The sequence below is a fragment of the Aspergillus luchuensis genome, chromosome 2, assembly GCF_016861625.1.
Source record: "Aspergillus luchuensis IFO 4308 DNA, chromosome 2, nearly complete sequence".
Taxonomy (NCBI): domain Eukaryota; kingdom Fungi; phylum Ascomycota; class Eurotiomycetes; order Eurotiales; family Aspergillaceae; genus Aspergillus; species Aspergillus luchuensis.
Window position 1 is genome coordinate 2758604 of NC_054850.1, and position 24267 is coordinate 2782870.

Below are 24267 nucleotides of genomic sequence, written 5' to 3' on the forward strand. Positions count from 1 at the left end.
ATCTATTTCCCCCCCCTGACTCCAAATCTCACTCTCACTCTCACTGCCACTGCCACCATGCACTCACTCCGCCACAATGCACCCATTCCAATTCCACTACTGCAGAAAGGCAAAACACCCCCTTCAAGCAAGCTAAAAAAGAAAAAGAAAAAAATAGATAACTAGTAAAACCCTGAAGAACTTTAAAGTATATTAGTACCAGACACAGCCCTACCACTCAATTGAATTTTTCACTCTCCAACTTTAATATCTATCATTTCGCTCACATAACAGCCCTACTACCATACTATACATACCGAGGAAGGAAAGAAGGAAAGATGTCCTCAAACAACACCACTACTACTAAAAACCCCAAAGCCAAATCCCAATTCCAATCCCAATCCCAAACACAAGAAGAAAGACCCCATCTATCCGCCAACTTCGCCCACCCATCATCGCAAAGAATCGACTACGATCATGAAGTCTACCTCCATCTAATGTCCGGGGATGATGGTGGTGATACCCGCAAGGACAAGAATAAAAGCAAGACGCCCAATCAGGTGTATAGGGAGGTTAGTACCATACCTGATTTCATTGCATGTTTTGTATCTACTATGTGTTTGTTCGGGAAGTTGTGTGCTTGCGCAAGGGTGTATCTGATATTAGGGGTATCCCTGTGGTAGAATATCGTGCGAAGACATACGACTCGCGCGCTGGATCCGGCGGTGGTGGACCCTAATGCGCAGAGGGATCCGAGTCCCCTTGATTTGGAGTGGGCGGAGAGTCAGAGGGTTAGGGAGAGGTTGGTGGGGAATTGATTGGGCATTATGGTCATGGTGTCTGAGGATGATGGATGAATGGAAGGGTTCTAATGGGCGAGTAAAAGGTGGAAAGAAAGACAGAGAGAAAAGTGCAACGTCGTGATGATTTTTCATTCATGAAGCAACAGTCTCCTTCCGTAATGGTAATAGAGAATCAAAACCCTCATGAAGCGAACAAAAAGAAAACATGGCTAGTGCGATATCAATGTCATAATCAGTAGTACCTAAATGTAGCAATGGTGGTTGTAGTAGTAGTAGTAAAAGTTATCACCTCTCCTCCATGCCTGGGTCATGCTCTTCTTCCAAGTCTCCCTCCATCTCAGCCACAAATCGTTCCCAGGTATTCAGTACTCCCTGGTAGAACTCGATCTGCTTCTCGGCCAACGCTCCCAGCGTATCCCGGAACTCTACGGCCTTGATGCGCTCAAAGTCTGCCACCTCGCGCACAACTTCCTCGTCAAACATCTCCGACGTCGTTTTAGCCGACTCGACCTCGCGCGTGAGCTCGTCGATGCGGAGCTCCAACTTCCGCACCCGCTCGCGTCGCGATTGCTCGTGATCGACACCCCGCATGTCCTCCATCTTGGACCGGATGAAAGAGGCCGGGGAAGAGGTCAGCGGGTTGGAGGCATAGTAGGAAGAGGGGTTAGAGGCGAGGGAGTCCCGCTCCGCCACCGCCTTGTTTCGATAGTCGACCAGCGCTTCGAAGTCGAGCTGTTTCTGCTCGCGCGTCTTGAGGAGGGCTTTAAGCGAGACAATGTACGCCTCCATATCCCGCAGCGACCCCAGATAATTCTGATCGGTGTGATCCTTGAGCGTCTTGAGCCCGCGCCCCGTCTCCTCTACCGAGGCTGCAAAGACTTGTAAGGGGACCTCCACCTCCGGTTCTAGGGGCACTAGTTTGCGGAACTGCGTAGCCAGGTCATTATAGTCTGCCTCGAGATCCGATTCTCGCCGAGCCACCCGGGCTACAATCTTCTCCACATGATTGAGGTCCTCATCCAGTTTATCCGCCTTCTCCCGCACTTCAATAAACCGCTTATCCGGCTTGTGCACCTTAGTGAAAGCGTTGACAAAGGTGTCGGTAAAGTTGTCAAAGATCCCAGGAACCCCGCTGCCGTCCGAGGTGCTGGTCGAGTTGCGCGTGGACCGCAACCGCATGTGTGCATTCCAGTCGGGAGATTCCAAGAAGATGGCCAGCAACGGCGCGCGCCGAAGCACGGGATGCAGCGTAAGCCGTTTCAAGAAGCGATGTAGAGACCATGCCCGTCGGGTGGTGAACTCGGGTCCGAACCGATCGCCGCGGACATACTCCATCTTATGCTTATCCGGCAACGGCGGGACGGCACAGGCAGGGTATTCGCGATAAAGTGTCTTGTATAGGAAATAGAAATCGGTGAATCTGCGTCGCACGGTGAATTCGGGTTTCTGGAAGGACTTGAAATCGGTCTACAGTTCTGGTCAGCGAACACTGCAACTACACACTCGTCTCCATTCGGAGACCACTGAAGGCAGAGACAACCCACCGTAGTAGTAACCAGATATGAAATATAAGCGTCTTTTGTCCCATCATTCTCTTTCAACGGCGAATCTACCCGGCACTCTAGCACACCGTCGCCGATACCCGCCAGGTCGACGGCATCCGCCAGTGGCCCAGCCTGGGGGCTCTCTTCAGCGTTGCTCATCCTCCGTTTGCCATTGACATCGTGAGTGTATGGTTCTTGTTCCTCTGTATCTGTCCCGGAAGTCGTAGGTCGCGAGAGATCACTGTCCGGGTCATGCCTCCACGAGACGCTGTCAAAGTCGTCGTGCTGATCCATCGAGGGGGTGGTTGGGTTGCCTGCCGCCTGGAGCCGGCAGAGAAGGCTAGATCGGTAGCGTTGGCGTGGGTGGAGATGGGGATCAGTGCGAGGTACAGTACGGGAAGTAGGAAAAGCCGGTTTTTAGATTAATCTGAGGGTTCTAGAAGCAGGACAGCAGGATAAGGTGGGAGGAGTGAGGAGATGGAGGTTGGTTGGCGGGCGGTCAACAGCAGGAGAGACGAGAGATGCGGAGGAAGTCAAAAGCAGCGACGGGAAGCGTCATCGCCAAGACCCTTAATTAAGTGTTCCTTTGGTTCTACTCCGGAGATCACCACCACTAGATACTACGGCAGATGAAGAATAGCTAAATCAATAAATGAATGATTTAAGATGGTGCACACATACATGGTATATACACGCTTTCTCTATGCAGCATACACAGCAGGAGTATAGTTCAAACGCAGGTCATCCAACGAGTTAGAAACACTGTCCGAAATAAGATCAACCCTCATCTACTTGCCCTTCATCTCCGAGAATGCTCCCCATCTCCCTCCCGTTCTTGTTCGCCGCTAATCCCCCGATCCCGATATGGTTCATCATCCTCATCACTGAACAACGGTTCCTCGTCGCTCTCGCCCGCAAAAGCATTGTACAGCTCGCCACCTCGGCGACGTGAACGGTCCGCCCGTCCGTTCATCGCCTGCAGCTCATCCTCGTCTTCGATCATCTCGAAGTCATAGTCATCCCGACTGTCGTTGCGAAGGCGTTTACGGCGTTGCACATGGAAGTAGACGCCCAGACCAATGCAGAAGACAATGATGGAGCCGATCGCGGCGTAAATCCAGGCTTGCGTTCGCTTGGAGGCACCGAACGTGGGAAAGAAGGAAGGCAGGAAACTATCTGACGCAGAGGTCGGAGAAGGGCTTGCTGTTGAGCTTGCCTCAGCCGTAGGGGTCTTCTCGAGTTCTTCATCATCGATGGGATCCGTCAGACTACCTGTCGGCATCGCGGATGTTGTTGGCTTAACGTTCACCGGGCGATCAACGCCACCAGTGGGCTTGTCAGACAGCTCGGTTTTCGTGGGGACGGCGCTAATGCTCGTGGTAGCCACGTTTCCTTCTTCGTAGCTGTGGTCGTCATCATGTTCAGTAGGCATGGGGTGAAGAGGCTGCTCGGCTGCGTCAATCGCCTCGCCCCACAAGTTGAGTCGCCAGTCAATGAACTGTCCAGTATGCTCGTTGACATTGGTGTCCTTGACAATCACAGTCCATTTGCCAATTCCGGACTCGCCCCTAGATGAATATTAGCATGGAGACCGACAACCGAGTGAAAGAATTACTTACCAATGAGCAACGCTCATAAAAGTCCAGTCAACATAGCCCACCTCTTGATTATCCGGCCGCCGGGGCGTACTGAGGTGACTGACCCTGCCGTCAGGGCTCCGCAACTCCACGCTGAGATCGCCTCGGCGGGTGTGGTTAACATTCATGGTGACCGTGACATGCTCCAGCCGTTCCAGATTGGCACCCTTCAACATATCCTCCGTCACCTCGTACGAACTGGCCAGGCCCTGCTCGCCCTGTGGAATCTCATGCTCAACCCGCTGCCAGGGGGAATGGAGCCAAGCTTGGGGCTTCACCAGATCCCAGGTCTTTGCCTGTTGCACCAGCGTCCAGGTATCTACCTTGCCGTATCCCCAGTCATGGCTGAACTTCTTTCCGTTCTTAGTGTCTTGCCAGCTTCCATCGTCTTCATGAACCGGCACTGCCGCCTCAATCATCAAATATTGGACATCACGCCAGGTGAGTTCCGGCCGAACACTGAGGGCCAGCGCCACAGTCCCCGCAGCGAGCGGGCCGGCCGCCGAAGTTCCACCATGAGTACTCGAGCACTTGTCTGTGCCGACGTCCGTGGTATGAATTGCATCACTCGCGCCACTGCTGTAGGCAACCACCAGTTGCGCCGAGCAGGATTCCGAGTACGGAGGATGGTTACCCTCCCGATCAATGGCACCCACCGTGATGCTGTAGATACTGTTGGTGTAACCGTCAAAGTTACAGTTGTCATCATGAATGGCACCGTTACCAGCCGCAAACACAAAAACCGAGCCTTTTCCACCCCGACCATTTTGAATACCATTGACCATGGCCCGCTTGATCAGGGTTCCCGGAGCCTCCATTGTAGCTCCATCATCGTAAGGACCCCAGGAACACGAGTAGATATCGTTCTCCTGGTAAGCGTAGTTGATAGCCGCAGCCTCATCCGTATCGTCAATGGGTGCAGAAAGAATCCGAATACCAGCAATGCGACTATCATACGCAACACCAACCCCGCACACGTCGTTCTTCGCCGCACCGATTTCACCCGCACATCTAGTACCGTGGCGGTCGTCGCTCAAGCGCGGCCTCGGCTCCGGTACTTTGTCGTTATAGTCGTAAGACCCAGCCGCGAAATAGTTCGGCCTAAGATCGTTGCTGTACATGTCCAAACCATCATCGACAATAGCTGTTGTGACACCCTGCCCCGTAATACCTTCCAGCCAGATCCCCGTAACGTTAAGATCATGACCCAGCTGAACGGTATTGAACAAATGCCATTGTTCGCCGAAAATAGGGTCCTCTAAACCCAATTCCGAGGCAATGCGTTTTTGCGCCGCAAGCGCTTGAGGATCACTCTGAGTGTTCACAGGCGATCTGGCAGTATATCCCGTCGGCGGCACTCTCTTATGAAGTTTCCTCTGGGGTGCCAGCTTCTCAGACCAAAGAATACCACTTAGACCTTCGTCTCGCCCGACCAAGGAGGGAAGGACAGCGGCGTCGTCTCCGGAGCGACGGCGTAACCTCCGACGATCGCGCAATTGATCCAGCAGCGCATGGACATCGTCACTGTTCTCACGGGGTATCGAAAAGGTATGATGTGAAGGTAATTCTCCGACGGGGCCTTCGTGGCGAGCACCTAAACGTTGAGCGACGTCGGCCGGCGAGGCGGATTCATCAAGGTGTAGAGCGAAGTAATCATGTGTCTCGTAGGAACGATGAGGATGGAGAGAAGCGGAGGCAGCAGCGCAAAGGCCCAGAGCCGCAGCGACACCACCTGTAAGACGCATCGTTTGGGGGGGAGAGTTTGGGTGAACTCTCACTCTCAGGACGATGTGATCAGGCCAAGTAGGAGGCTTGCCATGGACCAACACGTACTGGGTATGAGGCGGGACCCGGGGTACAGGCAGACGCAAGGAAACTCGGCCAGGTATGTGTCGGTCTGTAGGAGCGCCACCCAGATGGGAAAACGATACCGAGGATCAAAAGCAATAATAGAGACCGAAAGTGGCAATAATGGCAAGATGATACGAGAAATAATGGAATTCTGAATGAAAGCGAGGGAGAGAGTTGACGAGTTGGCCCGAATGAATAGAGAGAGCAGCTAGACTAATACGCGGCCCTGGGGCGGCAGACCAAACTCCCGACTCCAACTTGCCTTTCGCCGATCCACTTTTTTGCCCTTTCCTCTCCCAAAAGGGATCACCGCCTCAGATGGTCCGCCACTAACTTTATTAAGTCTAGCAGATCTTGGCTGCCCCTTTTGGCCCCATTATATCGGAGATCATGTTATTCCAGTCCCGGTCACATTGTATAGTTACTGTATGTAGTATGTATGGACTATGGAGATGCAGGTGGTGGGACGCCTATTAATGCATGAGGACAATCCTTTATCTCAAGATTATTGCATCATGGTGGTACTAGTGCTTTATATAGGTATAATTGATAGACCTTATGAGGTCAACCCCCGCATTAGTGGTTAGTCGATCTTGGATGAAAACCGTCCCAAACTTAAGTTTCGATTATATGCTTTAAACCGAACCTAAAGTTGAACCATGTCTGATTCCCTGCGAGAATCTACACAACATCGCCCTCAATAGTGATAGTATACTCAATATTCCAACCAAAGTAACATATAACTGGGGTATTAAAAGCTTTTCCTGAGAATACTAACCATCTCATGTTCAGGAACAGCAGAAGTCACATTAGGGTTCGCATCGCTTTAGTGTGTAAACTTCAATTAAACAATAATCAATAACTGACACTTAATTACACTATGTCCAAGCTTTTACCCACTTATACCACCGACTATATGCACAAACCAAATTCATTACCAATACTTCGCTTCTTACAGGTGAAGCGAAAAAAGACACAAAAGGAGAAAGAGCGCCAGGCAGCTCCACGCCACAGCACTCAAGATCATTCCCTGTCTTCGGACCTGTCGCAAAACATCGGTATATCGCATCGTCTCAAACGCCACCAGCCGGTACTGCGTCGCCCACCCAAGCTGCGGGGCATGAAGACTCAGAAACTCTTCAATATGCTTACGGATATGGTAAGACATCTTGAACACGCCTTGTCGTAGTTCCTTGTAGTTTTGCAACGCCAATTCATTTATGATGTGGACATCCGGCTGGCGATACTTGGTGTACTGCTCAAGGTAGTCTTCCACAATCGCTTGCGGGGTGTCGGGTAGCTCTTTTTGTTGCATCGCATAACTCAAGGAGAGGTTGTCCTTCCAGGAAGGGAAATTCCTTCGTTGGTCGAGGAAGTCCTCGAACAGGATTCGGACATCCTCGAAGCCGGTGTTCATGCCTTGACCGTAGAAGGGGACCATAGCATGCGCAGCATCACCAATAAGGACACATGAGTCCTGGTAGTGATACGGTGAGCATCGGATGTCGATCATGGGGTGATGAAGGTTGGACTTGAATTGTTTCTGGAGGTTGTCGGTGGGGATGAGGTCTGGTGTGATACCAGGAAAGTTCTTCTCGAAGAACTCTGCAATCCTCCCAGATGACTTCAGTTCCAGGAACACTTTCTCCGGAGCGAACAGATTGCAAGTCAATGTTCCTTCCTAGGGAGGGTCAGTATAACATTGCGCGATGAAAGAACTTGTGGAGCATGCATACCTTATCCGGACAGGCAAACAGCATAAAGTCACGCTGGGGCCACATGTGCAGACAGTCCATTGGAAGAGCATGCCCCACAGGGATGGTAAGCTCACACCAGAAGATGTCTTCCCACTTCTGGTTAATGTTGATTTTGGCATAGCGGGACAGAAAGAAGCGGGTTGTAGAGTGAGCACCATCAGCACCAATCAGTAGGTCAAACTTGGTCTCATGGCTGGGCTCCAGGGGGCGAGATATGTCTTGGAAAGTGGCACACTTCTGCTTCATGTCCAAGCCATTGAGTCTGTGCTTGTAGAATATGCGAACATTTGGGAAGGCAGACAGCTCCTCAAGCAGGTTTTGGTTAATCTCAGAGCGACTGATTGCATAAAGAGCCTACATGAAGATGAGCATTTGTCAGACTGGTAGTCTAAAAGGAATAGAGAAAGGAAAGGAGTAACTGAAGAGGGTCCTGACATACCTGTCCATGAACATCATAGGCAATTCGCCTGGTAGTTAGTCGCGTCTTGGACTTGCTGTGCACCATTCGACCATAGACGGGAACAGTTGTCGATAGAATCCTCTCTGCCAGGCCCCTGCATTGGCTATGCCGTAAAGCCTTGATGCCTCGTTCGGACAGCGTTAGACTGATACTCTTGGCAGAGAAGGAAGTTGCTGTCTGGACTTGACTGTACTCTACATGTACAACCATCCGTTAGAAGAGAATGTCACTGGGAAGTGCATCAGAGGCGCAGAAAGTAAGGCAGACGCACCGTCCCTCATCTCATAAATTTCCACTTGAAAGCCTCGCTGAGCCGCATATAATCCCGCCAACGCCCCAACCGGGCCACCCCCGACAATGACAACCTTGTATGAAGACATAGTATTCTAAGTACAATAAGACCTTTCTCACAGAAGAGCAAGACAAATAGATTGGGGGAGACGCCCTGGTAATACTAGCATTCTGAAAAAGGGCATCGTGGTACCCTTTTATATCCAAAAGGTGCAACCAATTCTCCAACGTAGACCGCCTCTTACCAGATTCGGAGTTATAACGCAGTCCTGGCATGATACATTTACCGGTGGATCCTGATTGAGCGAAAGTATATGACACTATTCCGATGAGTCCCTTCGGAAGTTAACTGTCCATAGAGCAATGTTAATCGATTGGCCACTCCAGCATGGGACCGCTGACTTCATTGGCCTGATCTGGAGCCGTAGGAATCTGCTACTGGCATCCTTCAGGATGGAAAAGAAAGGCCAGAATTGGGGGCCCTCCAAGATAGAGCCTAGTGGATACTTGCAAGCTTTGTCTTGGGGCCAAATGCCTTTGGGAGCTGGACAGGGTCAGACTATTAGACGATGTATACGTTGCGTGGCTGATCGGAGACCCAGGATATTGATAATTATGCAGAAACCAAACTTAGTACCTGTGCACCTACTTAAGATCACATACTTCGAGAAGAAAAGTATAACAATTTCCATGAATGTAGTACAAGTATGGAAATTCCCTCGAAGTCCCGGACTTCATGGATGTGTGAGTTCTCACATGCATGAAGCGGTATATTTATCGAGGGTCTGTATGCCGGTTGAATGCGGGTTCTCGACTTGCAGTCCAGGCAGCAAAGAACGTCTAATAATAAGCATTTCCAATATAATATCTCTTGGCAATTCATCGGAAAGACCACTGGGAAGTGAACGAGACGTTACGGTCTGTTGGACGGTATACTCAACGAGATCGTTATCGTCTTTCGGCGATCCAGACATCACCCAATTGGCTACGCTTGGATATTGTAGGATGGGTTGGCAGTGCATGTCTGACGTGAGGCGGAGATGTGCCCAAAGAAAGCAAAAAGAGCAATAAGCAGAAATATACTCAGTCAGGCTTCTGCAGTAATTCTCTGCAATGGCCACCACTAGATGAAGGATCGCCGGCGCAATCCCGCTTCCATAAGCATCTCCTACGCATCTCCGTCGGCATTTTCTGGCCAGAGACAGTCTTGCCCGTCTGGACCGGGCTAATATCATGACGTGACCGCTAAAAAGGCGCATTAAACCGCCTCTTTCCTGCTGTAAGAGGCCAGAACTACAACAGTCGTTTCATCCTATAGTTTGCTGGAGATGAGGGATCCGGAATTTGGTGGCTCCGAAGTGTTAGGGCTTATAGGATTTAGGATCGTCATGATAGGTTACAGAAGCTTCTACTCCTCCTTTTTGCTGCCCACCTTCCCGCCGGACCGCAGTCCCACAAAACTGACAAAACAGACTACGATCATGGCTGCGAACATGAGCCAATAGGCCGCTTCGTAGCCTTTCAACAAACTGCCGTCCGAGTGTGCCGTAACAGATCCAGCAATGACAGCGCTAACGGCTAGTCCGACGGAGTTACCAATCTGTGAGACGGCATTAAACACGGCCCCAGCCAGCCCTTGATTCTCTCCCGGATAAGCTTGCGAGATTATAAGGTTTGAGACGGTAAAAAGAACTATTTCCCGATTAGTGAATCAGAGTGGTTTGCTTCGTTCAGCCGTCGTGTTCATTTTGGACTTACCATCTGGATGAAGTGGGCTCAGAAGCATCCCCACGAACGGCCCCCGCCAATATCCCCAGCTCGGTTTGACCAATGCCATCAACAGAGCAGAGATAGTGCTGATGCAGGCAGATACAAAGACTAATGTTCGTACCTCAACTTTATCCACCACGTAGCCCGTGACAATATTTGTGAGCGCCCCGACGATCACCAAGGGTAGAAACATCACAGCGGAGATCAGAGCAGAATGATGCTGGATGTTTTGGAAACTGCCCATACTCGTCAGCCACGTGCCATATCCTCCTTTTAGAATAAAATGTTAACTTACTAGAGCGACGAAAAGTATTGGAAGGCATTGAAAACAGCCCAGGTAAAGAACACGATGATGCATGTCGAGGTAAATGTGGTGTTACGCCATATACTGTTGGGAATGAGGGCGGGCTGACCCTTTCGTTGTCGCCAATTCATCCAGGCAATAAATGCAGGAATGAGCACCAGTGAAACAACAAGGAGGGCAATGACGTATCCTGTGCGAATGTTTCGATAACTTCCGGAGAGTTCACTGCAGGACACATTACATTAGCAAGACAGAGTCGAACGCGGGAGATTGAGGGAACACCTACGCCATCACGAAGCACAGCAATGCCAGCGAGACACTAATGATGAGTGCCCCGATCCAGTCAATCTTTGCCATGCGCCGATGCCACGGTTCTCCGTGGGGTTTGCTAACAGCGGGCAGCGCCCAGATAGCCGTGGCCGATAGGACAGCATTGATGATAGCACTGATATAATATCCATAGCGCCATCCGATCGTGTCAACGAACACACCACCAAGGATGAGCCCCAATGAATAGCCTAAAGGCTGCCCCATTCCCATTGATGCAAATCCAATGTTTCGCCTTATTCCCGAGGGGCAACTGCGCGTCATTAGGCTAACTGCAGAGGGCAAGCACATTGCGATGCAAAGACCCAGAAGAGTCCGAAACGCGATGAGCTGATTCCCCGTTTGTGCAAAGCCGCAGGCCAGCGTGAAAATTGCATACAGAATACTCCCAGTTATCCATATTATTTTGTCACCCACTGCATCCGCAATGGAGCCGAAGAGCAGCAGAGTGCAACCCGCTGCGAGCGCGTAGACTGATGCGGGCCATAGTAGGATATCTTCGTCTAGATGGAGGTCGATCGCCATTTGTGGGAGGGCCACGGTCAGGATGCCTGATCCCATAGTATTGAGGAAGCTGACGCCCGTGAGACTGACAATAGTGAGATTCGCGCGAGTAGTGCTGAAGGGCTTGGATGAAACTGCTGTTTGTGCGAGTACTGCTTCATCGTCGGGTGTGCTTTCGGACGATGTCGTATCGACATCACCTGGCTTGTATCTGTTCTTTTCTCCTTCTGGCTGCATTGTGTGTTCTTTCCCAGATGTATTCAGTCTTGCAATTGTCTGGGGATTGCCAGATAGAGCAGCTGTCATCCAGCGACCGCCACCAGAGATAACAGTTCAAAAATGGTTCAAATCTGTTTTAATGAGATCAATGATGAGCTAGGCTGTTCGGAGCTTAGTCCGAATTTGAGAGAGTCACTATTGCAGTGATATTCAGCTATTAATTGACAAGTAAGCATAACAAGTTGAGCTCTACGAGCGTGCTGACATATTGTCCTTTTGATTCTTTTGTAATCAGGTCGGGTTCTTTTCCGCTTTGGATGAGTGTACATGAATCCTTCCACAGACGAAGGATCCACCAGCTGGCGTTTCTGCTAGGGGTTGCTATAATATGCAGTAGTATAACAAGGCTGACTTTTAGGGTTATCGCTGATAAGCAATTTTGGACTCCACCGCGGGACTCTTTCCGTGGTTAGATAACACTATTACTAGTAGTATTGTCCCTGCTCAAGGCTCAATTAGTTAACTAATTTATCAGCGCGTATGACAAATTGAACCAACAGAGCGCGGAACAGAACTACAGAGGCTCAATAGATACAAATTTGTCCAGCTCCTCCGCCGGAGAAGATCTCTGTTTTCTCGAACATTCCTCGCCCGTTTTTTCATTACACTATAGACATTAATGCTCCAGCGTGCTGACGTGGCCTTTCAAGAAATGTGAGAGAGCATTTCCCTTAACAGCGATTGCCTCAACTAGCATTTACTCCCCGGGACAATGCATATGATCACCCGTGCATATATGTCTTCGAAAGAGCCATCATACATGGAAGGAACTCGGTCCTCCGTGTTCTTCCTCTTCGACCACTTTGTTCTTTCGTTGCATCTACACACCAAGGAGGATCACAGGGAGAAACTATAATTCAAGTAACAACGAGCAGATGAGCGACTAAATTCATTCGTTGTAGGGGTAACCCATCATCCAATTATTGATATGCAACGAATCTTAGGCTTTTAATAGAGTATATTTTATAGGTAGTCCACCCCAGCTGCACGATAGAAACATGTCCTTACTGTAAGTGCACGGAAGCATGGACGATGCATGGGTGGAATAGTAGCATGAAGTGTCTCGGCAAGACTATGGGAAGTCCCGCGCGAACAAGGTTATACATGTGATGTATCCGATAATGACCGTCTTGGGAATTTCCATTACTTTCTTGAACCCACTAAAGGCAAGATCTGCTTTTGCTTTCGACTCTAATCACTTCTGGCTTGAGATGGCTCCCACACCGCTCCATTACCCCAATCCATATGCTTCCTCTTTGCCTAGTGTATCGTTCTGCTCATGCACCACACTCATGTGACATATGAACACCTCTTTAATTATATAACTTCCTTGCTATGCGATCGCCTATTTCAGGTTTCTCACTATGAAGCTCCCTTACTAGTAATATATTTGCTTTGCTATTCTTGGCCTCTTAAAGCTCCAGCTTACGGGTTTTATCTTTTCAATAGGATTCACGGAAGACCTAAATGTTCAAACACTGGCCCAGAGCTATCCAAACCACTCCCTTTCCAAAAGATCCGACATATATCTTCTAACAGCCTTCCTCAACCTGAACAATCTATCTAAATGGTTATTATACTCACTGATCCATGAAGCGAAAAAAGCAAAGCAGACCAGTCTTGTATGTAGCCATCAAATCTGACGACGAGACTAGTCTATAAAGATGCCACCTGTACCTCGGAGGGTTTTGCCTCTATTCGCAGACGAAACCGCCTTTACGGGATTGCGTGCATGGCCAGTCATTCTTTTATGCTCTAGTCAACTCATCATATTGTGTCAATAAGGCTGCACCAGAGCGTGCGAGATTATAGCAAATCATACCCGATCTCTGATGCGGAGGCTTGAAACATGCCAGCCACAAGGGGGGAGGGGGGAAGAGTCGAACAGATGCTTTTGAAGATTCCAGTGCCCTAAGGATAAAGACCTTCTCAACGGTTCCTCTTCGCTATATGCTAACTTCTACCCCCTGCACAAGTTGCTAACACCTGCCCTCAATGTAGTGGATCGAAACCCCAAGATGATCAGACAAATAATCTTTTTGAGCAGCACAATGCCTGAATATTTTGGTTCAAACTTTCGGTCGCATGATCGTCTCAGTTTGTTACCTGGTCGCGAAAAGAATGTATTTGCGCTAATCTGACTCCTTATCCAGGGAGTACTGCATGCCTGATTGCCTCATGTTACAGCTTAAGACTATGTATGTGCCACCTACCCGCGTTTCGCAGTCCACGATGATCAGCCGCTTCTGCATCTATAAAGGGACTTGCTGCTTGCCAAACATAGGGTTCGATATATTAGTCCTATATCGCCTTGTTGTCGACAAGAATATCAGCTCGTTTCCATTCTGGTATTCTATGCCTCTTACTCGGTTCAACACTGACAAGCATCAAAAAAAATTACCCGTGTCACTGCAGACTAGTATATACTTGATCCTTAGTACAAGGGCTCTTAAGGCGTGCTGATGATGTATGAGGTTGGAGTGCCAGAGCGTTCTGGATTACCCCTTTTGGTAAAACCGATATACTGGGTCATGTGACAGAGCAAGTCATGAACAACACAACGGAGACAACACTGGCATAACAACCTGAGAGTTCAGACAGCCAGAGAATTGAACTACACCTGTTAGTCACACATGTAGCCATTGAGGTTCAATTATTAGTGCTGCTCGAGCGTTGGATTTGGGCAATGAGCTCAGCCATCCAATGGTGGTGGTTCCAGTAAGGTGTTTCTTGCCAAGCGCGGGCAACACCCGCACAGCCATGATATGATGCAAGTGTCTAGGCTGCACAATATACTTCCCTCCTCCATTCCTTGCTTGACTCTCACCACGATGTTGGGTGACAGGAAGCTGTGACAGAGGAGATCCATTGTCAATAATTTTCTTCACGGCTGGCTAGACTGACAACACTGTCCAACATGTACACGAGGCATTTTGAGGTGGCAGACGGGGCGACGTTGACGGCAGTAATTTGACCACACACCTGCCCAACGAAAACTCACAAATAAAATATCCTCACAATGACGATCCATAAGACAATAATAGAACAAGATATAGCGGGAAGAAAAACGGCCGAGTCAGTGTGTACCTGGCAGAGCTCATGGGTGGACGCCCCGCAGAGAAGATAAAACAGGCGAGTTAGAGAGAAAAGAAGAAGAGAGAGGGCTGGGCTTTTTACCAGCCACCGGTTTAGATTGACATCTCCCCTCCGATCGATCAAATCCCCATCCCCATCGTATATTAGCATAACGCCTTTCGTTGGGCATTGCCCTCTGCCCCGTGCTCCAATTTTTTTTCTTTCTTTCTTCTCCTCTTCGTCCTCTCCCCTCCCTCTACCTACATTCCTCATTCCCTTTCTTCCATTCTTTCACCCTCCCTATTGTTTCGTCGGCCCCTTTGCTTAGCGGGTATCCCGATTGTTTACTCCACCGGCAGATCTGTAGTTATACTGCATAGTACTTATATTATCTCCGACTTATATACCCCGAAACGTGAGGAAAACTACCAGTACCAAGGCAGGACTACTACTAGGCTTCCGCCACCTGCAGTGCATACTTTGCCAACACTGCCTTCAACTGCAATGCTATACTACTAATCGAGGTGTCACTCCGGTTTCTGATCAATTTGAATCAATTACAATCATATATTTCCATCGCCACTATTTCACGGGGTATTGGTTTCAAGTGGACCAGTTGAATGCGCCACAGTGACTACGTATCAACCGGATCAACGAAGGACTAACACCGATCCGAAACACGCCTTCAATTCATTCGCTGGCCAGAGCCTCCATGAACAAGCGGAGCTGCTAGTAACACATTTGCTGCGTTTGCTGCGAGTTACACCGCAAATATGGCTACAGATCGCTTCCCCGCCCCTCCCACGGAAGCTCCCACGTATCTGCAACAGGCGCCCACCAATGGTATTTATACAGCCCCGTCGCACAAAAGACAGCCGTCCCAAGTCGTGAAGTCCGCTGCGCCGGATTACTACGAGGATAACGACTTTTATGCCAACCCCAACAATTCAAGGCCACCGCCGCCCTACCCAGCCAATTCTAGCAGGGTTCAAAGCCACCATAGGTCGCGCTCATATTCTACCAGAAGCAAAAGCTACAGGAGAGACGTGTATCCAGAAGACAACATGGAAGAAGGAGAGAATCTCCCAACGCCGGACCGCCCAGTATGGTCTGAAAAGCGCTCGAAATCATCGGCCACGAGAGCTGACAAGCACGGCGCTGAGGCACACAAGGCCTCTTTATCTTCAAATAGTCAGCCATCCCCAGTAAGTCGGTCGAGTACGGTCCGCTCTGCAACCGAACAGCGACGGGACTGGGCATCCGATCGCTCGCCGCTCCAAAAGCTCGAGACCACTTATACGGGTGCGAGCAAGGAGGAGAAGCGGGCACGCGCTCTAGAGGCTGAAATGAAACTGAGGGAACGGATGAAACGGCAGACTGAAAGTCGTGCAACAGCAATGGCGCAGCCTTCTGACTCACTAGAGAGCGTGGATAAGAGAGCAGTCCCTGGACGAATGGCCGAGCCAAGACCGGCACAGGGAGCAAAGCGATCGCATCATCGGCATGCGGCTTCTGAAGGACACACTGGATACAGCCCCGAAGGGCCAGAATCTTCCGAAAGAGCCAGGCCGCCTCGCAGCCGAATGCCACCTTCACAAGACGCCGCAGAGCGCGCTTTTGACGAGATTCAGGACTTCAATGGGGGTCGGCCAGACGGGCCGATGGCACGAACCGGCAACGCTCCCAGGCGAACGGTATCTGTGAGCCACCCTCCGCAAGGACCACCGATGGGCCCGCGAGCAATGAATCAAGGCAAACAACGAGATGCACAACCGTATCCACCTAGTTCTGCAGCCCCCGACTCGGCGTTTCCTGATCAATCTAGAATGGCCGTCCCGGCCAGGAAGGCCGTTCCAATTCAGCCCAGCACCCGTGCGCCACCAGTTGCCAACCCGGCGGCTTATCAAACTAAATCGCCCCCACAACTTATCCCGGAGAGGGGGCCTTCTATGCAAGGACCGACTACCCAGCAGGGAGTGTTGAAGAACCCTACTGGAGCAGCACCTGCCAAGGCTAGCGTAGACAGTGGACTGGATGTGAACAACCCAATAATGCCTTCTGCTCCAGCGGAGACAAATGTGCCGTCCAAGCCCAAGGTCTCGTTTAACGTGCCTCCGCCAACGCCTCCTCCTCTCTCTGAATGGAGGACTGCAGCTATAGCTAGGTTGGGAGCCTCTGATTTCGACTTCCAACGTTTTGATGCCGATCGGAGTAAGGCCTGGTGGGAAACTGGCGAAAGCAGCAACCGCAGACTCAGTCGGGCCCTGCCCAACAGCTTTGCCCAGAAGCCGTCTGCTCAGAAGCCAACAAGTAAGCAGCAAGAAACTGGACTATCAATTTAAGGCTATCTGATTGCTAACCACGCATTCTATACAGGTAACAAGCGCTTTCAGCCATCAATCTTCTTGCAAAGCGGACCTCTGCTCCGCTACGCTGGCTTGAAGCGGGTCCGAATTGATGGTCCCAATGGGCCATTTAACAAGGAGACCTGGAGAGGCAGTGTCCTAATCGTCACACAAGACTCACTCTCCTCCTATGAGCCGCGTCCAACGTTGAGGGTGTTTGCTCAGCCCATGGACCTTCTTGCTCCTCCGCCCGTCCAGGTAGGAGGGGAAGATTCTCAACTGGCACCCGAATACGTTGACCCAACCGCAGGATTGATGAAGTTGGGCCGGGACGGACGACCTCTGTATGTCAAGCCTGTAGAGCATACTGCGGAAGGAGAAGATCTGTCATTTGTTGAAAATGACGACGGAATCTTTGAATTGTCCCCCAGTATTATGGACTACAGCAGTGAAGGTGTCAAACAGCCGGTCCCGGCCAATCGCATTCACTCCATGGACGGAGAGACTGCTGGAAGCTACAAGGAAATCACAGGCGCTCGTCTTTATGCTGATCCCGGACGGGACGTCACGTTCTGGAAATTCAACATTGAAATTGAGTTGGGCCCGACTCAGCAGCGGGTCGCGTACCGTCTGAATCATGGACCGGCTCTAGGCTTTTGGGTGCCAGCCAGGGGACAGTCAATGAACATCATGTTCCATACCGGCAATGGATTCAGCCCCGCAGTGGACTCCAACAAACTCAGCGGTCCGGACCCTCTCTGGCGAGATGTCCTCAATGAGCACCAGACTCGCCCTTTCCACGTCATGATTGGTGGTGGCGATCAGATTTTCAATGACAAGGTCATTGCGGAAACCGCCCACTTCCAGGAATGGGTCAAGATCAAAAACCTGAATGAGAAATACGAGGCGCCCTTTACTGCAGAGTTCAAGGCAGAGCTGGAAGACTTCTACCTGGAGAATTATGCCTCTTGGTTCTCGCAAGGATTGTTCTCCCTCGCCAACTCCCAGATCCCTATGGTCAATATGTGGAATGACCACGAGATCATTGAGGGATTCGGCTCCTACCCGGAGGAATTCATGAACTCGCCCGTCATCTCGGGACTAGGCAATATTGCGTTCAAGTACTACTTGCTTTTCCAGCATCACAGTGTCCCGGAAGAAACTGAAACTGAGGAGCCTAGCTGGCTGCTTGGTGCCAAGCCAGGACCTTATATCAATCAACGCAGTCGGCATCTGTTCATGTCACTGGGTGACGGAGTAGCTTTCCTGGGATTGGATTGCCGAACAGAACGAATGGTAAGTATTCAACGGCACGTTAGGTACTACTTTGATGCTAACAGCGAACCGCCAGACCGACGAGATTATTTCGGAAGAAACTGGTGAATTGATCTGGGATAGATGCCACCAGGAGATAGTTCGAGGCGAAACCCGACACTTGATTGTGTCCCTGGGCATTCCCCTGGCGTATCCACGAGTAGTATGTCACTGATTCCGGTCTGATCCCCATTGCTCTATGCTAACGTCTTCGCAGGCCATGGTCAAGAATATTCTCAACAGCCGTAAGTCGCTTGGAAAAGCAGGGCTTTTCGGCGGTTTGGTGAACAAGACCGGCGCCAAAGTCGAGATCTTCGATGATCACTGGACGTCTAAGCGGCACAAGGCTGAGCGGACATATCTGATCGAGGACCTTCAGGATCTTGCGGCAGAGAAATCCGTCCGGGTGACCATTCTAAGGTAAGTGCTAGACTGCCCCTGCAGTGCAGGATATATTTAACCAAGACTGTTTTTAGCGGCGACGTGCATCTGGCGGCGATCGGCCAGTTTTACTCCAATCCCAAGTTGGACGTGCCAAAAGACCGAGACTATCGATACATGCCAAACGTCATCTCTTCAGCAATCGCTGACATGCCCGAGACGGAAATGATATCCGACATGCTCAACAAGCGCAATCGCGTGCATCATATGGACACCAACACGGACGAAGATATGGTTCCCATCTTTACCCATGATGTGAATAACAAGCCCCGGAACAACAAACGGTTGCTCCCACGCCGAAATTGGTGTTCTATTCGGGAGTACAAGCCTGGTAAGTTGCCCCACATTTATTATGGCGTCTTGAGACCAGACTGTATGACGCTTCGGTGTCTGACCGATTGATAGGCACCACGCCACCCGGAACGCCGCCCGATGCCCCAGCTGAGGAAGAAGCCCGACCCGCCAAGCTCAAGAGAACATTATCTCTCACTCGCGGGGAGAAGCCTCCCCGGACCGGGCTCCTGCGACGACTCTCCCTTCGGGGCCCGCCTCCCACCAAAGATTTCAATCTGGGAGAGGCACCACCTGCGCGTCGGATGAGCATGGACGGGGTTTTCCCGACCGCAGACACAGATGATGCAGGTGAACCCAAGCCCGGCCCGTTCCTGCGACGACCCACCAACCTCAGTCAGAAGTCCAAACGGGGTGATGATGGGCTCGGGGCGTTGATCAATCTGGAAGGTGGCCTGGCTATCACGCTTAATCTCGAGCTAAACCCCAAGGACCCGGCGGGGATCACGACGCCATACAAGTTGCTCGTGCCAATTCTACGCTACGAAGACATGGAGTACGATCCGCCTGCGGCATCAGTGCCTAAAGGGTGGAAGAAATGGCTGGGAGTGCGACGCAAGAAGGCCGACAAAGCGCCGGTGGAAGATACCGACGTCGAGCAGGGCATGACGGATGAGGAAGACGAGGACGATGGGTTTGATGACGAAGATGATGTGCGAGCGAGGTTCGAGATTGCTCAAGGAGGCGTGTTGCCGCCGGAGACACTGGTCCCTGTGAGTCCGGATGCGGGAGAGATGGGAATGGGGGGCGGAGAAGAAGAGAATAAGGAGGTGCCTAAACGGAAAAAGTGGTTTGGGCGATCCAAATAGAAGGGAGAGAGGTTCGAGATGCTTTATGATGAGTGATATGATTCCACGAGTGACGACTGAATAATGTATTTCTTTATTTATTCTTGTTCATATATGACAACGATGTGATCTGATGCTATTCCCGACCCTTTCCATTGATAACTAAATGACATAATCGGGTCTCGCCCAGCCCGGTTGGTAAGCAACTAATGCACGTGACCGGGTCTCGCCGCGGATGATTTGTGAGCCAGTCGTGCTTGCCCTCACTTGGTCTTTCATCCACCCTTTCCTGACTTGTTGAGTCTGTTTTCTGGTTCCTTCGACCTTATCAATCAGTTCCAAAGGTGCGTCTCAAATCACACCCAACACCCACCTCTCTCTCTCTTTTCTCTGCCCCACTCCGTTGCAATTCTGCGCTTCCCCTTAGCTAATCTGTGCCGGCCAGCCCTTTTCCCCACCCCTCTTCGCCTCTCCGTTCTGTTCTGTCTGCCCAGAGATAATTCATTTAACCCCCCTCTTCGCTCTTCCGCTTTCTCTCTCTTTCCTCCCCCTCCTCTTCTACTCATACTTAAAAAGCTAATCGCTTCCCCCCTTCAACACCGCCAATCTGTTTTCCTCCGCTTTTCGTCGTTTTCCCTTTTCCACCCTTCGTTCCTCTCTTGGATTGACTGCCGCCGCCGCGTCGTCCCTGCAACAAAACTCCTCGCCCTCAGCCTCCGTCCTATCCAATAACCTCAAGGCGCCCCTGCGCGTCAATTCCACTTCAGCCTCCAGAATGGTGCACACCAACGTCGTTAGTAAGTGGATCCCTTGTCTCCCTCGAGAAATACATGGCAAGCAAAGAAGAATGAAGGAAGAAATCTAACCGGGTTACACAGTCATCGGCTCCGGCCCCGCCGCCCACACTGCGGCCATCTACCTCTCCCGCGCCGAACTCAAGCCCGTCCTCTATGAGGGTATGCTGGCTAACGGCACCGCCGCCGGCGGTCAGCTTACCACCACCACCGACATCGAGAACTTCCCCGGTTTCCCGGATGGCATTGGCGGTGGAGAGTTGATGGAGAACATGCGCAAGCAATCCGTTCGCTTCGGTACGGAGGTTATCACCGAGACCATCACCAAGGTCGACTTCTCCCAGAGACCCTTCAAGCTGTGGACGGAATGGAGTGACGGTCCCACCGACGAGCCCGCTCACACTGCTGACGCCGTCATCATCGCCACTGGCGCCAACGCTCGTCGCCTCAACCTCCCCGGTGAGGAGAAGTACTGGCAGAACGGTATCAGCGCCTGCGCCGTCTGCGACGGTGCTGTGCCCATCTTCCGCAACAAGCCCCTCTTCGTTATCGGTGGTGGTGACTCCGCCGCCGAGGAGGCTATGTTCCTGGCCAAGTACGGCAGCAGCGTCACTGTCCTTGTCCGTAAGGACAAGCTCCGTGCCAGCAAGGCCATGGCCAACCGTCTCCTGTCCCACCCCAAGGTCACCGTCCGCTTCAACTCCGTCGCCACCCAGGTGCTCGGTGAGGAGAAGCCCAACGGCCTGATGACCCACCTCAAGGTCAAGAACGTCGTCTCCGGCGAGGAGGAGGTTGTTGACGCCAACGGTCTCTTCTACGCTGTCGGTCACGACCCCGCCACCTCCCTGGTCAAGGGCCAGATCAAGCTCGACGAGGACGGATACATCGTCACCCAGCCCGGCACCAGCTACACCAGCGTTGAGGGTGTCTTCGCTTGCGGTGACGTCCAGGACAAGCGCTACCGCCAGGCCATCACCAGTGCCGGTAAGCTTCACCCCAACCCCCGCATATATGTCTATTGCAACCCACTAACTTGAACTCTCAGGATCCGGCTGCATTGCCGCTCTCGAGGCCGAGAAGTACATCGCCGAGCGCGAGTCCGGCGAGGAGCCCGCCACCTCCACCGAGAAGGCCGCCGTCAAGCCTGCCACCCAGGAGGTCAACGGCGAAGTCAAGCAGGACGGTGAGGGTGCCGCCGCCGAGTACAAGTCCAACCCTCTGCTTTAAGCGATTCATTTCCCTCTCACATCATCGCCATCCCCTATACCTCCCAATCTTCTTTTCCCTTATATTTATTCCCCTCCTCTCTATTATCTTATCTAGACCTGGAGTTTTCATTTAGACCGACCTAGACGGATCTGTCATTGTTATGCTCTAGCCAAGGTGGGGCCATGGCTTGTTTTTCTGTGTGTTTGCATTTTCATTTATCCTGTTACCGTGACGGCTGCTTTATATATTATTAGACTCACTCCAGCGATTCTGTTGTTTTATTGTTTTGTGATACACGGGATTGTTCTTTTTCAAAGATGGAGGTTTTTCGATGATTCGATCGGTCATCATCCTCGTCGACCATCTGATCTCATGAATGTGAATGTGAATACAAAATAGAGTAGAAAGACGTTATAGAGTAATTTTCCTTTACACATATCTTTTCCTTTCGTTTCTGGTCTAAAAGGGTCATTGTTTCTTTAGTAGAGTCATAATCATACAAAGGGTGCAGTTGGATGGGTGTTAACTGTGTTAGGTAGGTAAGGAGATTGTAGAAGGGTAGTAGGGAAAGGAAGGGTTCATTGAACGCTATCTCCTGAAGTGCCATTCGTGGTCGCTGTAGCTGGCGCCTCTGGCTGGCTAGGCAGCATAACAGATCCGGCAGCAGCAGCATTGGCATCATGCGAGATCAGCGAAGGGCCAGACTGGTTAGCACTCGCAGACTGATGGGAAGACTCCGAAGCAATGGTTGTACTTGGTTCCTGCGACGACGCAGGCTGTCCCCAGTTTGCAAATGGATTCGCAGCACACCACCGATCCTTGACCTCGTACGACTTCTTCTCCCATTCCGCATTGTCGCGACGCCAGGTATCCCAGATCTTCGCATTGGCCTGTCGATTGACCTCGATCTGCTCCAAGTAGGGTCGTTTCACCTCCTCGCTGGCCTGGCGCCACATGAGGCCTAGCGCTTGACGGATCTCGTCGCGCGCGGCCTTTGCGTTGGGATCGTTGGCTGCGGCTCGGCGGGCTTCGTCACACTGCGTGCGACATTTGCCCCAGTAGTCTTTCTGGTACAGTAGGAACGGGTTAAGCGCGGTGCGTGCTGGTCGTGGGGGTGGCGCCCCCAGTTCCTCGTAGATGGCGGCCCACATGGCTTTGTCATACGCTTCCCGATGGAGTGCCTCAGGTGTTGCATTGTTCGCCGTTGCATCAGTGGGGTCGAGGGATGGTCCCTTGCTGTTTGTTGAGGGAGGTTCTTTTCGCTTCTGACCTGTCGTCGCTACGGGTATGCCAAGGTCGACAGCTTTGCCTTTCTCCGGAACAAGCGGTTTGGGCACGTCAATGGGGCCCAGAATGGACTCAATAACCTCAGATGCAGCACGCAGTCCGGATAGGTATGCCCCATGGACCGTAGCAGGGTGAGTGCCGCAGGTGGCTTCTCCGGCAAAATGCAGATTGCCGATTGGCTTGGCCATCAGGTCATAATCGCCCGGAAGTGCTTGCGCTGCTACATACGAGTAGCTCCCTCTAGTAAACTTGTCCGTACCCCAGCGAGTTATGATGGTCTCCAAGGGGTCTGGAACAGCCACATGCTTGAAGACATTACGCAGCTGACTGGTCACTTCGGCGATGATTACCGAATCTGCTGTATTCTCGGCTTGATGCGCGGCGTCACCAGCCATGAGAGCAATAAGGACCGGGAGACCAGTGGTCTTCATGCAGTTCCAAAACAGGTAGAACCGGCCACGATTTGCAGCATAGTCCTTCTGCATCATACTGTTTCGGTTGCTAGGTTCACGTAGAAGCCCAAACATATCACGTTCCGTGTCCCAGAAAGGTTGATCAAAGACTAAGATCACTTTGTTCATGATCCCGAAGCCAAGTCGGTCAATCGCACCAGTTTTCCAATCCGGGAGCGGAGGAGAGAACTGTATCGAGTGTTGTTTCAGGACACCCAAAGATCCAGTAAAGACAACCTTATCCGCAACGAGAGACTCACCATCCTCGCAATGAACCACCGTCTTCTGCTTGCCTAGTTCTGTATGGCCATAGGATATTTTGCTGACAATTTTGTTGGTACGAACATCAAGTTTTGTAGGCAGCGAGAAGAGCCCGTACGGCAGTTGCTGATATCCACCGATCACTTGTGAGTGCTCTCCCTCAAATTCGTTGCCCATATCCTGATCCCACCCGGAAAGACTGAGCTTGCCAATGTTCGCCGCATTTGCGTACTCCAAATTAGCCATATGCCAATTCAATAGTCGCATGTCTTTCGGGGTCAATGGGAGCATGCGCTGGTACTGTCGCACACCATCATCCATCACGGCGCCTAATGTCGGGAACGGGGAGGCTTTAGCCACATTGTCCAAATTGATGGTCTGGTTCACTGCAACCCCATCGTTTAAACTCCAGCCCATCGTTTGACAGGCAAGGCGAGCTGGGTT

At 51.2% G+C, this 24267-nt stretch overlaps 7 protein-coding genes across 7 annotated transcripts; 3 read left to right on the forward strand and 4 right to left on the reverse strand.

The window, feature by feature from the left end:
- Positions 1-317: 317 nt before the first annotated feature.
- Positions 318-797, forward strand: AKAW2_20904S (uncharacterized protein; the record flags this gene model as incomplete). The annotated part of the gene is made up of 2 exons (XM_041685670.1): positions 318-551; positions 663-797. 2 exons carry the CDS (start codon positions 318-320, stop codon positions 795-797), a joined length of 369 nt encoding a protein of 122 aa, XP_041539730.1.
- Positions 798-1067: 270 nt separating this feature from the next.
- On the reverse strand, positions 1068-2620 carry SNX4 (sorting nexin-4; the record flags this gene model as incomplete). The annotated part of the gene is made up of 2 exons (XM_041685671.1): positions 1068-2249; positions 2327-2620. The coding sequence occupies 2 exons, from the start codon at positions 2618-2620 to the stop codon at positions 1068-1070; spliced, it is 1476 nt and encodes a 491-aa protein (XP_041539731.1).
- A 505-nt stretch (positions 2621-3125) lies between these two features.
- Positions 3126-5708, reverse strand: kexB (kexin kexB; the record flags this gene model as incomplete). The annotated part of the gene is made up of 2 exons (XM_041685672.1): positions 3126-3894; positions 3946-5708. 2 exons carry the CDS (start codon positions 5706-5708, stop codon positions 3126-3128), a joined length of 2532 nt encoding a protein of 843 aa, XP_041539732.1.
- Positions 5709-6766: 1058 nt separating this feature from the next.
- On the reverse strand, positions 6767-8411 carry BNA4_3 (kynurenine 3-monooxygenase, mitochondrial precursor; the record flags this gene model as incomplete). Its single annotated transcript, XM_041685673.1, has 4 exons — positions 6767-7495; positions 7551-7925; positions 8011-8225; positions 8303-8411. 4 exons carry the CDS (start codon positions 8409-8411, stop codon positions 6767-6769), a joined length of 1428 nt encoding a protein of 475 aa, XP_041539733.1.
- A 1319-nt stretch (positions 8412-9730) lies between these two features.
- Positions 9731-11533, reverse strand: AKAW2_20908A (uncharacterized protein; the record flags this gene model as incomplete). Its single annotated transcript, XM_041685674.1, has 4 exons — positions 9731-10014; positions 10081-10328; positions 10388-10621; positions 10683-11533. The coding sequence occupies 4 exons, from the start codon at positions 11531-11533 to the stop codon at positions 9731-9733; spliced, it is 1617 nt and encodes a 538-aa protein (XP_041539734.1).
- Positions 11534-15354: 3821 nt separating this feature from the next.
- On the forward strand, positions 15355-19841 carry AKAW2_20909S (uncharacterized protein; the record flags this gene model as incomplete). Its single annotated transcript, XM_041685675.1, has 6 exons — positions 15355-16891; positions 16958-18222; positions 18278-18403; positions 18458-18660; positions 18717-19012; positions 19087-19841. 6 exons carry the CDS (start codon positions 15355-15357, stop codon positions 19839-19841), a joined length of 4182 nt encoding a protein of 1393 aa, XP_041539735.1.
- Positions 19842-20595: 754 nt separating this feature from the next.
- Positions 20596-21841, forward strand: trr1 (thioredoxin-disulfide reductase TRR1; the record flags this gene model as incomplete). The annotated part of the gene is made up of 3 exons (XM_041685676.1): positions 20596-20617; positions 20699-21598; positions 21660-21841. 3 exons carry the CDS (start codon positions 20596-20598, stop codon positions 21839-21841), a joined length of 1104 nt encoding a protein of 367 aa, XP_041539736.1.
- Between the last annotated feature and the right edge of the window lie 2426 nt (positions 21842-24267).